Raw genomic sequence first — 16377 nt, 5'->3', positions numbered from 1 at the left:
AACGTTTAAGCAGACGTTGGAACGTCTTAATTCCTGTTGGAACAGCTTTGGGGTGTCTTGAGCACCTTCCCATGATGTCCCTCCATTTCTGCACATTCAGAGGCAATGGGGACCCTCGGAATACTGGGAGTCAGCTCCCCCCCCCTACCAGAGAGGGCATTCCTCCTCATCGGCTGGGCCCAGGGTTGGGGCGGGACAGAGTGACCACACTGATGGCACGTCCAGCTGGGGCATCTGTCCCCAAATTCCTGGCCGGCCTGTTTCTTTAAATGAGATGCTGGAAAGTTTATGATTCTGTCCTCCCAGCTCAGGCTGCTCTTGAAAATGTTGTGTTTTTAAAGCCTCACAGCCAGACTTGGAGTAAAGAGAGTCATTGCTTAGCGACTCCCCCACCCGGAGCACAGTGCTTGGAATATAAAAGCTGCTGCGATGTAATAATAGAGTTCCATCTTGGGCTGCCTGGGCTCGCTGAAGCTCCAGCTCAGCTCTGCTGGAACACGGCAGACTTGGCCAGGGAAAGGTGGTTCTGTCCCTGGGGGGCTCCCTCAAGGCCAAGGACAAGGAGGCCTGGGGGAGGGGAAACCATAGATGGGGGCCTCAGGGGTCCGGGAACGACCTAATCTCTGAATGGGGGCGGCTCACAGACTCACCCTCCTGCAGAGGCTTCTTCTAGGCTGGTTCCAAAGGCTCTGTCCATGGTAATCATGTTTCCCCAGCCCCCTTTAATAAACGGAGAAGTGAGGATTAAAAGAGCCCTGAGCAGCTGAGCTTGGTGCTGAATTTCCTGGGGACCAGGGCTGGTTGCCTGGAGGCATAGGGACTCTACGTCTGTGCCTGGCTCCCTGTTACTCCCTCTTCCCCATCCTTTGTGCCCTTCTCCGGCTCTTTCCCCAGCCACCAATGTCACATTTCTCATTGCTCCAAAGAACGAAGCAGAGCAGAGCAGAGGGAAAGCAGACTGGAAGGATTGACTCCTGGGCTCACGACCTGCCCTAGCTGTTGCTGCATTCTGGTTTTGTGCTGGGTTATGGCCACACTGACCTTTCGGAGTCCCCCATGCACATACGACTGTCCAATGACAGTGCTGTGACCTTCTCTTGGGATGGCAGTTGCTTTGACTTGATTTCTACCCCCTTGCGGTAGTGATGGATTGCACTGCGACTTTCCCACCCTCAGGCACTTTTCCTTTTATGAATGTGGCACTCATTTCTGTGATGGCCATGAGGAGGAGGGGCAGCAGCGAAGCATGGGGGGCTGCTTGCCCATCACAGGCTTCTGAGGCAGCCGCTGCACGGCCAGGCCACAGATGTCACAACCAAATCATAATTCTTCGGAAAAATAAAATAACAATCTATACCTCCCACTTCTAGAAACCAAGAGTCTAATGTGAGGAAAGCAGGCAGGAAAAAAACACTGGTTACTTACTGAGGATGTTCTTCTGAGAGCATAGATTACAAACTACAGTAGGAATCTAAAACAGGCACTTGTCTGTTTTGCTAATTTGGATGTCTAGTGTTTCTTGAATTAAATAGAAAGGAGACCGGTGCTGTGTCCCCAGTCCCCCTCCCTGCCCTCAGCTGTACACACGTAGTGCCTCTCTAGTCCTCAAATTTTGGAAGGGCCACTGAGGAACAGCAAGATTTTTCTGCCTTATAGACATTGGCATGGTCATCTTGTACCTGTCTAGGCGCAGCTACTTGCAATCTGGCTTTGGGAACAAGGAGGGGGTGGCGGGCACCTAAAGGGGATGCCCCCAGGGGCAGCCTCATGTACTACAAGGATCAGAGCCTCTACGGTGCCCAGCCTGGCCTTTGAATCTGGGCTCTGATATGTAGGCTCTTTCTGCCTGTGTTAGGGTGTGGCCAACTGCTGTCACAGAAATCCACCATTTCAGAGCCTTATTCCAGTATTGGTTACTTTCTTGCCTGTAAGAAAGTGGGTGGGTCGTTCCATCTCTAGGCTCCATCCTCCTGTAGAGCCTCAGAATCTTCTTTATCCTGCTGGGAAAGGCTCTGTAGGGAAGACATATCTATTTTTTACCTGCTTTGGTATGCGGGTGGAGCCATGACACTTCTTGACTATTCACCCTTGGATACTGTGTGAAAATGTAGAGGCTGGGAAAGGTGGGCCATAGCTGGTGGCCACCTCTTACCAACAACTTCACACCATCGGCCGCAAGGATGGGAAAGCACACAGTTTTGGTGGATCATTAGCTCCCTGTCCTCCAGCCTTGCCTGGACAAGAGATGAATCAGGTCTAGTGTGGCACTGTAGAGGAGGCTGGGGGAATGAGTTTCTTGGCTTCTAGTAGTGGTTGGCCAATGGAGCTCTGCAGAGCCTACCAGTGAGTGGAGATAACTTCAAAGGGGGACAGCTGGAGAGTCCAGGAGGAGACCATCAGCCACCGGAGGGCAGGGGTACTGTCATCGTCATCTTCCTCTTCTTCTTCTTCTTCTTCCTTCCTTCTTTCTTCCTTCTTTCTTCTTCTTTCTTCTTCTTCTTCTTCTTCTTCTTCTTCTTCTTCTTCTTCTTCTTCTTCTCTTCTTTCTTCTTCTTCTTCTCTTTCCTCTTCTCCTTCCTCTTCTCCTTCTTCTTCTTAGATTTATTTATTTATTTGTGAGAGAGAGAGCATGGGAGGAGGGGCGGGGGAGAGAGAGAATCTCAAACAGACTCCCCACTGAGCATGGAGCCCCATTCCCATGACCCTGAGATCATGACCTGAGCCGAAATCAAGTCAGATGCTTAACTGCCTGAGCCACCCAGGTGCCCCAAGGGGGTACTGTCTTCTGCTTTAGAGTGTCTGTACTCCTTGCAGCCGGCTCAGAAGCCCTCTCATGATACTTGCTCAGAGGAGCATTGTTTGGATTCTGAAGGTCAGCACACACACACACATACACACACCGTCACACACCTAAATCTTACCTGAGACAAAGCCCCACTGTTTGCAAAATTCTAGATTATCTCTGTGGCTGGCAGGACATGGAGATCTCTTTGGCATGCTTCCTTTTCCCTGTGAAAGAATAGTCTATAAGAGAGGAAGGGGTGAGGGACACTTAGTCTTTTGGCTAGAAGGCTGGATTTTTCTGTGTATGGGGTTAGGATTCTTTCATTAACAAATTCCAGAACCCACACTGGCTTATGCAAAAGGGGAATTTTTGGCTCCTGTAACTGGAAAGTGTAAGCAAAGAGCTGGCTTCAGCACACTTGATCTAGACATGTGTGTGATGTCACCAGGACCCGGGATCCAGTACTTTCCTTTCTCTTGCTCAGCTCTGTTCTCCTCAGTGCTTTGGTTTTGTTCTCTTTAGGCTCCTCCTCCCCACCGCCCACTCCCATGATTATAGGATGGTGCCCACAGTTCTCAGGTGCATACCTTTCCAAGGTCACATCTAATGGAAGACCTAGAACTTTTCCCTCAGCACCCTCATCTGAAGCCTGTGGCCTCTCTGAGATTCTGACCTGACCAGGTATCCATCCCTGAACCAATCACTGTGACATTTCCCCCACCCCCACCCCCTCCAGCAGCTCTGTGCTGATTGGTTTGGACCCAAGTCATGTGCTCTCCCTTGAACCAGGAGTGGAGGCCATTCTCTCAGAAGCTTTTGGGCTGAGATAGGGTGAAGAGGTGGATCCCTAGAGGATAAATGAATGGTAGCAAAATAACAGTTGTCCACTGTCTGTAACAGTGTCTTTCAAAGATTTTGTTGATCATGACTGTATTAGTCAGCATTCTCCAGAGAAACGGAAACTGTGTGTGTGTGTGTGTGTGTGTGTGTGTGTGTGTGTGTGTGTGTGTGTGTAGGGAGAGAGAGAGAGAGGGAGAGAGAGAGAGATTTTAAGGAATTGGGTCATACAATTGTGGAGGCTCCAAGTCTAAAATCTGCAAGGGTAGGCCCGCCAACCAGGGACTCAGAGGAAAGCCATGTGGGCCCACAGACTGGAGACTCAGCAGAAAGCGAAAGGCTGTCTACTGACAGAATTCCCTCTTGCTCAGGGAGATCAATCTTCAATTCTTTAGATGGCTACCTTATGGGGGGGAGTCTTTTTCACCCCAAGTCCACTGATTTAAATATTAATTTCATCTGAAAACATCCTCATGGAGACATCCAGAATGTTTTTCCACATATCTGGGTACCATAGGCCAGCTAGATTGACATATAAAATTAACCATCACAATGGCTAATGTTAAGAAATACATTTACATCACGTGCAACACATACATATATATGGCTGAAACAAAAGTCACACCGAATCATGATTATCCTTCCTCAATGTGACATAGTCTTATTTTTCTCCTCTATTTTATTTCAAAAAAAGCACATGTGACCCACTCAGCTGGTTTCTGGATTCATGATATGTTGTAGAGATGGTCTTTTGAAACACTATCCTAGAATATGTCTTCAGAATGTTCTATCATCCCATAGCAAAGGTCTTTCCAAGTCCCAGCATGACTTTGTGTTACCTCAGTCCGGACCTGTACCTGTTCATGCCTCAGTTTCCTTATTTGTAAAGGAGACATACTTACAAATACTTTTACCTGACAGGGTTGTCACGAACAATAAAATCAGAACAAGGTCATGTATATGAAAACGTTTTGTAAACTCCAAAGTAATTTCGTGAGGTAATTGCCATTTTAAACTAGTCTATAATAACTTTCTTCTCTACCACTCAGGAATCTGAGAAGATGGTGCTATTTCATGAAAATGAGTTTGAGCTCTTCAACACTTGCCACATAAAACAAAGCCCCAATTTCTTTAATCAAAATGATGATCAGCTTCTAAAAATGAGTCCCATCATTCAGAATTAAAATCTGATTTCAGGGGTGCTTGGGTGGCTCAGTCGTTAAGCGTCCGCCTTCGGCTCGGGTCATGATCCCGGGGTCCTGGGATCGAGTCCCACATCGGGCTCCCTGCTCCGCGGGAAGCCTGCTTCTCCCTCTCCCACTCCCCCTGCTTGTGTTCTCTCTCTCTCTGTGTCTCTCTCTGTCAAATAAATAAATAATCTTAAAAAAATCTGATTTCAAAGAAGGAGAAAAGTGCAGTATGTTTGGGTTCAATTCAGAGCCTTTCAGTTCTCCAGCCTTCTGCCCCTTTCCCACTCTGCTAGTTCAGTGAGGCCTTTGGGGGCGATCTTGGGGTGACTCAGTCACATCACTTGCCTTCAAGAATCAGAGATGGGCTGATGCTACCTCCAGTACTTTTAAACCAGCTAATTGATGACCCGGACAAGACATGGTGGGCAGGACATAGACTTGGGAGCAGGATTTCCTAGGTTGGCTCACCACCTTACAAGGACAGATGTCCTGGAATGGAGCCGCCCTGGCAGGCCAGCCAGCAGGGACAGAGTAGCCTCAGGCAGCCCTGGGAGGCTGGGGGCCAGCAGCTCTGCCCACCTGTGGGTCTGGAGCTGGGGGCAGGGCGGGGGGGGCGCTTTGGTTGGGTCACACCCTGCAGAGGCAAGCTGAAGCGCACACCCTTGCTTGTTCCTTTTCTCTTCCATTTCTCTGCTGCTTGTCTTCTAATCAGTCCTTCCATGGTGTGTAAAATGCGAGGCTGGTTATTCCCATCACATGTTATTGTTTTCTGTGGGGGCCCCCCTTTCTGGGCGCAATAATTTCACCATCCCCAGCTGAGGGTGATAAGTGTTTGAGATGCATAACTCTTGTTTCATTTCAGTGTCTAATAGAAGATGCAGAAAGAACCCCAGCACCTTTCTGCTCAGTAAATTCATAACTGCAGGCTTCCTTGCCTTACTTCTTGCAAACTGGAGAACTGTTGATTGGCGTGTGGATCCGTAAGTGTTTACAGTAAGGGCGGGGGTGTGGCAGGCACACTTCCCCCAGTGCCTGGCAGGTTCCTATACGGGGACTGCTGCAAGTTCCCTTCAGAGAGTTGGTGGCTGAGCCCTGACCGGCACCTGCCTGTCTGGAATGAGGATTACCAGCCCTGCTGGAATTTGATTGTTGGCAGCAAAGTTCTGAGAGCTGTGTTAGCCAGCAGAGCATATGGCACCCAAAGAGCGAGCTCCTCCAGACAAAGGCCAGGGAGCAGGTGCCGAAGTGGGTTCAGACAAAGTTGGAAGACAGGCTGCAGGTGGTAGAAAGAGCACTGGACTGGGAGTCCAGAGACCTGAGCTTCACGCCACCCCCACCTTCAACTAACTATGTGACCTTTTGCAAATCATTTAACTTCTCTGGATCACAACTTCCTTGTCTTTAAAATCACAGATTGGAAATCTTTACTCTGGACTGTCTCTTTCAGATGAAGAACTTCTGGATTTTTCTCTGATCCTTGGATTTGCACAGACAGTTCAGGATGAGCCATCCTGAGTCATCATCACTCCAATTGAGATGGTGCCATCAGGCCCCATCTTGTTATCATAATCCTAACCCTGTTCATCTCATTTCAGTCTTCTCAACAAGAACAACAACTATCATTTAATAAGTACTTGCTGCTTGCCAGGCCAAAGGCCCTGTGCCAGGCGCTTTCTGTCATGAACACTTCTAGAGGTGAATAGTGGTGCCCGCCTGATGGATATTATTTGCCAGGTTATGCCCCATGGGTCCCAGGGGCTTGGCTTCCTCCTACAGAGCTGGTGGGGAAGTGTTACCGGGTGACGTCCTGGGGTTTTTCTGTTTGGGGACTTACATGGATTAAAAAGGGCTTCCATGTGCTCTATATTCTGGACTCTAGAATTGTGCGTCTCTAGAAAGACTATGCGTTTTGCGGTTTGATACAGACCTGGGTTTCAACCCCAACTCTGCCACTTATTAGCCCCATGCCCTATACAGAGCTACAGTCTCCCCACCGGAGAAGCAGGTGAAACCACCCCGAGCCCAGTGGACGACTGTGCTGATCAGGCAAGGGGGTCCGTGTGCAGGCTATTACGTGGAGCCCGGGTACGGCAGGTGGCATTTCTCCTTGCTTCCAGCCCCTCTCCCTGCCCAGCAGAAAACAGGTCTTGAGTCTCGGCTGTATGTTGGGCATGAGCCTGGCACTGTGGACTCACCAGTGAGCATGGCGGGCCTCCCTGCCCCGACAGAGCCCACAGCCCTCAGCCCGGAACTCCAGTCCTCCTGCAGAGGCTAAATCAATGGAAGGGTAGGAATGTCCTGACAAGGCTCGGGGCCTCTCTTTCAGCCCTGTCTCCTACCCGACCTTGTTCTCCAGACAGACTCTTCCTGGTTGCACACCATTTGATAGGCTTTTGCGACGCTGACCCCTCCCCAATGAGGCCCTTTTCTTCCGGCTCTGCGTGTCCTCCCTTAGTTCACAGCCAGGCCCACATGCCATCCCACGGCCTTCTCCTTGCTCCCTTGCCCCAAGCTAGAAGTCAGCATTCCTCATGGGAATATTCTACCATCTGTCACATAGCATTTCACTGTCTGCATAAGTTAGGTTCTGGTGGCATCTACCCGACCTGACCCCAAGTTCTTGGAGGGCCCCAGCTGCCTTGGCTATCCTGGGATCCCGCAGCATTTTGCATGTTCTGAGTATGCCCTGTTCCAATGTCTGTTTGTGGGCGAGTGAATGAAGGCCCCGGGCTGGCAGGACTGCTCTGGACTGTGGCTACGCAACCACCTCTTCCTCTGATATGCCCTTTAGAGGACTTGGGGTTTCTGTCGGGATTTTAGCTGACAACATTGAGTCTTGGCTTTCTTCTTTCTTCTCTCGGCCTTCAAGGAAACCGGCACTCCCCCTGTGGGGGGTTCTCTTGCTCTGTGGTCTACCTCTTCCTACCACCCTGTTATCAAGGACGTGGGGTGAACAAGAGAAATTCGGCAAAGCTGAGATGCCCCCAAATAAGATGTAGGCCATTCCTGCCCTCATTTCTCTCACACTGGAACTACTATGTAGCCGTCCTCTTGAATAGAAATGAATGAGATTGTTAGGACCAAGCACTCTTGGGTCCCATGGGGAGTTATTTATTTATTTCCGGGACCACTTCTTAAGCCAAATGTTCTCTCCCTTTAATGAAAACCTCTCAGAGGAGGCTCCAGTAGGAGGCAGCCAAGGTCTACCTCATTAAAATGACATCAGAGTTCAGAGCTGGGCAGCGCACCCAGAGGCCCCGGTTGCCACTGTGCTGCAGAGGGATCCAGGATGCTGCAGAGGGATCCAGGATCAGCCTCATGCATTGGTTTGGCAGTGGGGAGGTGCAAAGGAGAAGCATAGGTGTAGACCCAGAGGGCTGGGGCTGTAACCAACAGCCCCCGAGAAAGGGTTGTCCGAACTGTTTTGCTGCGCATGAACATAGCTGGTGTCCGTTCCCACCTGCCCCAGGCCGGGATAAACTGAGATGGATTAGCAGTGAAGGATGAGAACCCACTGTCAACTTGCACACCTGGGTTTGAATCCACCTCTACCACTTATAAGCTATGCAAGTTGTATAACTTCCCTAAGCTGTAGGGTAGGGATAGCAATACTGCTTACTTCAGAGGACTAGGAGTCCAGGGTCCCAGCAGGAGACAACACACGCAAATCTGGTTATTTGTGCAAAGGTTAATATAGGAACTCTTCACCAAGGTGTGGCTCCTTAAGAGGCAGAGCACTATTTGGGGTAGGAACAGTGAGGCCCTGTTACCTCCTGTAGGACCAAGTGGGGGTGGGCAGGAGGTGGTTCACAGAGCCTGGAAATAGAGAGGTGGCATGGGGAGGCATGCCTAGGGCCACTGAGCCCTGCGGGTGAGGGTGGCAGCCAGTGCCTGCAGCCCACCCCCACCCCACCCCACCTTCCTGCCGGCCTTCTGCTGACACTCCACCAGGCCCAAGGGCAGGTAGCCGTGCATGTACAGTCCACCCGGGTCAGCCTCCTGGGCACAGAGAAGGGGGGCGAGTGGATCTAGAGGGGCAGGTGGAAGATACCCAACACAGAAGGGTTTGTCCGAAGAAATGAGACAGTCTCGGAAGGTGCTGGACAGTGACTGTTCCACAGCCAGGCATCAGGTAGCCAGTGGCTGTTCTTCATCTTCATCATCATCCTCATCACTATTATCATTACTATTACCATTATTGTTATTGTTGAGGTTGCCCTCCTGCCACCCAGTGCTGGCTGTCCCCACACACGTGGGGGCAGACTCCCTTGGCCTTTAGCGTCTCCAGGGCAGTTCTCTGTCTCAGCGTGTGCTGAGGGCTTTCGGGTCCAGCCACACAAGCTGTGGGGTGAAACTAAGCCACTGCCATTGTTGTCCAGTATCACATCCCTGCTTTCCTCTGTAGGGAGCCTCTACTGCTGAGCCCTGGCCCTCCGAGGGAACCCTCGTGCCGAGTGCTGCCGTGCCGCGAGGACCTGTTCCTGAAATGAAAGCCATGCCTTGGAACTGGACTTGCTTTCTCTCCCATCTCCTGATGGTAGGGATGGGCTCCTCCACTCTGCTCCCCCGGCAGCCATCCCCACCATCCCCAAAGCGGTCTTTTGTCACGTTCCGTGGGGAGCCAGCCGAGGGTTTCAACCACTTGGTGGTGGATGAGAGGACAGGGCACATTTACTTGGGGGCCGTCAACCGGATCTACAAGCTCTCCAGTGACCTGAAGGTCTTGGTGACCCACCAGACAGGGCCGGACGAGGACAACCCCAAGTGTTACCCACCACGCATCGTCCAGACCTGCAACGAGCCCCTGACCACCACCAACAATGTCAACAAGATGCTCCTGATAGACTACAAAGAGAACAGGCTCATTGCCTGTGGGAGCCTGTACCAAGGCATCTGCAAGCTTCTCAGGCTTGAGGATCTCTTCAAGCTGGGCGAGCCTTTCCACAAGAAGGAGCACTACCTGTCGGGAGTCAACGAGAGCGGCTCCGTCTTTGGAGTGATCGTCTCCTACAGCAACTTGGACGACAAGCTCTTCATCGCCACTGCAGTGGATGGGAAGCCAGAGTACTTCCCTACCATCTCCAGCCGGAAGCTGACCAAGAACTCCGAGGCAGACAGCATGTTTGCTTATGTCTTCCATGATGAGTTTGTGGCCTCGATGATTAAGATTCCTTCGGACACCTTCACCGTCATCCCCGACTTTGACATCTACTATGTCTATGGCTTCAGCAGCGGCAATTTTGTCTACTTTTTGACCCTTCAGCCTGAGATGGTGTCTCCGCCAGGCTCCACCACAAAGGAACAGGTCTATACCTCCAAGCTCGTGAGGCTCTGCAAGGAGGACACGGCCTTCAACTCCTATGTGGAGGTGCCCATTGGCTGTGAGCGCAGCGGGGTCGAGTACCGCCTGTTGCAGGCTGCCTACCTGTCGAAAGCTGGTGCTGTGCTCGCCCGGACCCTTGGAGTTCGTCCAGAGGATGACCTCCTTTTCACTGTCTTCTCCAAGGGCCAAAAGCGGAAAATGAAATCCCTGGATGAGTCGGCCCTGTGCATCTTCATCTTGAAGCAGATCAACGATCGCATTAAGGAGCGACTGCAGTCCTGCTATCGGGGGGAGGGTACGCTGGACCTAGCCTGGCTCAAGGTGAAGGATATTCCCTGCAGCAGCGCGGTGAGTCGGGAAGGGTCCATGGGCTGGGAGGGCATGGTATGGCAGGGGGACCCTAGCCTGGGGCTTCCATGGGATGTGAATCACCCATCCCATTTTGCAAGTGAGACAAGTACATCCCATCTCTGGATCTCCCTGGACTTGGATCAGCACCAGCTCAAATGTGTTGTGTTGTGTTGTGTCTGTGACACTGAGCTTATCAGAGTTGGAGGTAGAGCTGAAAGGTAGATCTCCTATCTGGGCACTTTTCTCTATTCCATACTGGCTCATGATTATAGGAGAAAATGCTAGGACTAAGCGGGAATTCTGTTATATAGATATCATATGTACCAGGCATTGTTAAGGCCAGATTATCACGTCCTCTGGTACAACTCATGTACCCAACCTTCGTACTGACCGTGCCTGCAAATCACTTTCCTGGAAGCTTGGAATAAAACCAGTAGTGGGAATAATGGAGCCAGGCATTCTACATTTGGGATAGATCTAGAACTTCAGGAGTGTTATGTTTTTAGTTCCTTGAGTATCTTTAGGGAAGGGCAAAAGGAAAGCAGAAGTAGGGTGGGAGTCCAGTGAACATAGAGGCAAAAGTAGAGCTTGCTTAGAAGACTGCATTCCTGGAGCATCTTCAGTGTGCCCGGTTCCATGGAAGAGACATGCCAAGCAGCCTTGGAACAGTACTGGGTGACAGAAGTGCTGAAGGAAACCGGAGGGACGGGGGGAATGAAGGGTGGCTTTAGGAGGCCTTCCCAGGGCCTTGCTAGGCGGCCGCAGGTGCAACACGTGACGTGACCTCCTGCCTCTCCCAGCCTAACTCACTTGTGGCCCGGCTTGCTGTGGCTGGACTTCTGTTCATCTTGAAAATGATTCCAGGGACTTAGAAGCTCAGTTATGAGCATCTTCATCTTCTATACCCCGTGTCCCTCTCCTTTCTCCTTTTTATCATCCATGTAAAAATCACGAATCTAGTTGGAGAAAAATCTATCCTGTGATCATAATTAGAGAGAAGAAAGGAGAATTCACACACAGGTAGAAGTATATTTGCATGGATGTGATTCTTGATGGCCAGTCCAACTTCGATGGAATTCCACATTAGGAAAATGTATTTTCATTGACTTTAAAAGTCTAAGTTTCCCTTCATGAAGTATGGCTACTTGCCAAGCACATCTCAGAGGCCACTGGCACCCAGGCAGCTTGGGGGCCATTCCTGTGGGCCCTGGGACTCGGGGTTGGGGGTAGGGTAGATATAGAAGGAGAAGGAAGGGATTTGGCAAGGTTGATCTTTGGTGCCCTAACATTTAGGCTCAGGCTGTTTTCCAGTGGTGAGTTTTCCAGGTGCCTGGGCTGAAACTAAAAGATGCTATTTCTTTTTGGAGGTCCTGAGAAGCCAAGAGACTGCTAGTGTCACAGAGGAAATGGGAGGGGCACCATGGGCCAGAGAAGGAAGCAATCAGTTGACAGTCATGGCCAGGCCAGAGAGTGGAGGGGACTCCACTGTACCTGCTGAGCCCTAATGGATGACATGTCTTTGGGAGCCATTGGTTTGGGGCAGTGGCTGATCCACCCAGGAGAGTTGAGGAGACAGGTTTATGAACTTGGGGGCCATGGACTTCTCCCAAATGCAGACTATAAAGGACAGGCCAGGTGCTGTGCTGTGTGTATGTATGTTACACATTCAAGCACAACTTCTTAGGGGAGATGCATCAGGAAGCTGGCATGGGGAAGGCCCTTAGAGACCTTCTGTTTTGTACTCTCATTCTGAGGCCCAACAAGGTTAAAAAATTGCCCAAGGTCACATATTTTGGGAAAGAACGGCAGATACAGCACTTGAGGGAAGTCTCCCTTGCCTCTTGAGGAAAATCCCACTTGCACACATGCATGCACACACACGCACACACACACACCCACCCATGCGTGTGTGCACACATGCAGTAAATACCCCCACAAGCATGCACACCCTAGCTTCGAAAATGCAAGTTTACGCTGTGTGCTTATGAAACAGCTAGTTCTTTCAAGATCGGATGGGTTGGCTATTTTTTCTGTGGATGCTTTTCTGTAGAAAACTTGCTCAAATTCTGTCTTTTCGGGTGATGCTTTTGGGAGTACAATCAGCTGCAGGGATCAACCTGGCTGCCCATGGGCAGGTGTTTGTCCCGCCCTTGCTCCCTGCCACAGAACAAAAAGCAAAGTTCATCATGGAAGTCTGCAGAGCTGCAGGTCCTAAGGCCGCATGGTGGCCTTGGATAGAACAGAGGGACAAAAGCTTTGCAAGACAGGCTAATGCCAGGGCTAGGAGTCATGGAGCCAGATAACAAGCTTTTGATTTTTCTTTGGGCTTTAATTAGCCCTTTCAAGTTCGAGGCAAGTTCAGGGCTGAGAGCAGAAAGGAGGAGGCCAGAAACTCCACACCGGGCTGGGTTGTCTCCCCAGCCAGTATAAAAGGCCACACCAGCTTGTAATGTCAAGTATCGGTTTCCTTTGATTCGACCGACGCTCGGGTTACTTTGTTCCAGTGCTCAGGTGCTCAGCTATAATTCGTTTGGCCCCAGCTCAGACCACACATGCTCCCCCTGCCATGAGCCAGGCCCGAGGTCTGGACCTCCCTGGGGCGGAGCCCTCATGGGCACTGTTTGCAAACCCAGCTTTTCCTCCATCCATTCACGTGGCTGTTGGGTCCCTTTCCTTTCTCCCTTCCCCTGCCCTGGGGCAAGGGTGGACAAGAGGAATCCAGAGTTCTCTTTTGCCTCTGAGGCCAAGATTCCCTGGAGGCTTGTGCAGTGGGACAGAATCTCGGATGGCCGCGGTCCTGCAGCGTTCCCTCTGTAACACAGCAGAGGAGGGCAGCATAGGCCCAGGAGGGTGACTTTTAAGACTTGTGTTTCGTAGGCTAGGTGTTCCCTGCGGGCTTTATCATAATTACAACCCCAGGAGTTTGAGAAGGTATGATTAGTGGTTCATTTTTTTAACTGAGAGATAACTGACACATGACATTTTATTGGTTTCAGGGGTACAACGTAATGATTCGATATTTATATGTATCGCAAAGTGATCACCACACGAAGTCTGGTTAACCACACATAGTTACAGATGTCTTTTGTGTGTGTGTGTGTGTGATGAGAACTTTTAAGAGCTATTCTCTTAGCAGCTTTCAAATATACAATACAGTATCTTAGCTATATAGGCACTGGGCAGTACATTACACGCCAGGACTTATTTATCTTATAGCTGGAAGTTTGGACTTCTTGACTAGTGACTCATTTTTATTGTGTTCCTATTATCTTCATTCCCTAAGGATAGGGTGCTCATCCCATGGTCTTCAGGGTGTTCCGGCACCTCCCATTTCTGGGATCCCCATTCCTTCCCCTGAACTCAGGCCTCCAGCACTCAGAGCAGGGGACAGAATAAGCCCTGGGTTCCCTGACCCCCTCTGCCTGTGTTCAAGGAGGATGAGGTGGCGTGGAAAGAGAACCATCTGTGTGGCTCGGGCTGTGGAATGTTCGTGGAGCCACGTGGTGGGCCACGGCCTGATGACCAGACAGAGGGAGAAGTGTTGTACTGTGACGCTGGAGCCTTGGTCTGCAGCCCCCCCCCCCCCGGAAAGCTCCCTGCTGTTTTTCTTCCAGGTGAATCGGGGAAGGTGGGCGGAGGCCACATCAGAGATAAGGGATGGCAGCTGGAGGGGCCTCCTCATGGGAACGTGTCACTGTGAATGTATATGCGTGGCAAGTACAAATCTCTGAGTGGGTGTTGGGTGTCGAGGTTGGAGAAGCAGCCCAGGTGTTTTCTGGTGCTTGTGGGAGATGGAAGCGGCTTCCACCTTTGCCTTCTAGGCCATTCTTTTCCTGTGTCCCGATTTTCCCAGCCTGAAGAGAAAGAGGTATCCAAGGACAGATGGTCTAGAGTCTGAAAATTACTCTACAGGTCTCAGGAGGGCATGGGCAGAAAGAGGGTCCTAGAGGCATCAACAGGGTCCCATTCTGTCTTGGGATTCAGGGGGCTAAAGACCAACCTGAGGCCCTTTGCTTATGCATATCCAGTCATAACATCATTAACACTATTGATATAATCTCTGTTTCTGCTGCTCAGCACTGGGATGGTCTCTTTTGAAGGCTGTCACCCGGGCTCCCCAGACCACCTGTCTGCAGAGCACAAGATGATTGGCATAGGAGCCCATTGCCTATGGTTTCTGTCATGTGCCATGGCCCTGAGCAGGCCAAGGTGATAGCTCCCAGCCTTTCCTAGGAGCCCTGACACTCCTGGCCCCGAGTGGGGCAACCGGGCTGGAGAGTGTGCTGTTGTGGACCAAGGCTCTTGTGCTCTACATGGGCTGAGTGGCCTGGCCTCCCAGCGTCCCCCAGGCACAGCCATCCACGCCTCCTCAACCTTTCTTCAGCCTTCTGGGGTAACTCATGGAACACTAGCCCTTCTACCTCCAAATGAATTAATGAATGGACGAGACATTTATCAGGCCCTGGCAATGTACCCCCTCCCGGTAGATACCAAGAATCATGAAATGATGTCAGTGTCCAGGGGCCCAAGAGTCCAGGAGGGAGCCGCACCCCAGCAAGTTGATGCTGGCCTATGGGACGGGAACAATGGTTCTGGTCATGGGAAAGTTCGTCGCTCACGCCACTAAATCTTTTCTGAGTTTGGATCCAATTGAGAAGTGGACATGGGAGTCAGGGAGTGTTAGCTTCAGTGTTGATGAGGCTGGATGGGGCAAAAATCAGCTACTTCATCCTCCCCTCAAGCCTTGAACTTCGAGTGACCTTCCAATGCAAAATGTATGTGCTTGGGGCAGAAACTGTTATCCAGAATCATTGTCTCACACCGGTCCAGTCTCCATAGCGGGAGCAGGAAGGGGTGGCCTCTGAGCCACCTGGCAATCCCATTGCAGGGGTTCCTTCATATTGGGCCTGACCAGTTTACAGAGGGGCTCATCACCTCCTTTTCTTCTTACAACGGTGCTGTAGGATGATAGCAAAGGCAACATCCTTGCCAGTTGAGAAATCGGAGGAACAGAAAAGTCAAGTACATCACTCAAGGTCATGGGACTGGTGGACTAGAACCTACTATGCATCCTCATTCTCAGCCCAGTGCTTTCCCCAGTGGTGCTCAGTGGTCTGCTAGTGGCATCTGGCGTGGGACAATCTATGGTGCAGGGATTGTCTGGGCTTTGTGGGGCATTTACGATCCTGAGATCCTGGACCCTAGACCACTAAGTGCCAGTGGGGACCCCCCCCCCATCACTGCAAGAACTAGAAAAGTCTCTCACATTTCCAGAAGCCCCTGGTTGAGAGCCATTGCCAAACCATGTATCTACCTGACTTGGGGTTTACCTGCCAGCCCTGCTCTATCCCACACGGTTCACAGAGGCATAAGGACTGAGCTTTTGATTTTTAACGCCAAGCTTCTCTTCATGTCGAACAGTGAGGAATAGTGAGGGAGAACCCCGCTCACAGGTGTCCTTGCTTTGACTCCTGGATGCATTGGTTTTGCAGCACAGCAGCCCTGGGAGGAGACAGGGGCACCCCCTCCACCCCTGCCCCGGTCTTGGGCTGGCCTCCCATTCCAGCCTGGATGGTTCTCAGGTTTGTCTGGCGCCTGGTATCCTGAAACGGCATGAGAGTGAGCATCCGGAATGGTCAGGCAGCCATCCCGGACTCCGGAGGCTGGTTTCTGCTCGTCCGCTCAGAGTGTTTTCTTGTTCCCAGCCAGCAGGAAGTGCGACTCTGGTGAGATGGGGTGCATCCTGTTGTTCATGGCGCAAGGCAAGGTTTTCTCTTGCCGCTCAGACCAGGAACTCCTCCTCTTGCCTGCCCCATGCCTCCTTCCTCAACTCCACTGCATCTGACACACACACACACACACACACACACACACACACACACACACACACA

General features: G+C 51.2%; 1 protein-coding gene across 4 annotated transcripts in view; it reads left to right on the top strand.

The window, feature by feature from the left end:
- PLXNA4 (plexin A4) overlaps positions 1-16377 on the top strand; it is a 573332-nt gene that overhangs the window by 201181 nt on the left and 355774 nt on the right. For all 4 annotated transcript variants that reach the window (XM_073899215.1, XM_073899214.1, XM_025854986.2 and 1 more), the window contains one exon: positions 9218-10483. In XM_073899215.1, coding sequence (XP_073755316.1) covers positions 9299-10483 — 1185 coding nt within the window. In that variant the 5' untranslated portion in view covers positions 9218-9298. The remainder of the gene's footprint in view (positions 1-9217; positions 10484-16377) is intronic.

This window comes from Callorhinus ursinus, unplaced genomic scaffold (assembly GCF_003265705.2).
Source record: "Callorhinus ursinus isolate GAN/ISIS: 27379988/994484 unplaced genomic scaffold, GSC_fseal_2.0 scaffold12, whole genome shotgun sequence".
NCBI lineage: Eukaryota > Metazoa > Chordata > Mammalia > Carnivora > Otariidae > Callorhinus > Callorhinus ursinus.
This window is presented reverse-complemented; position numbering and strand designations above follow the sequence as displayed.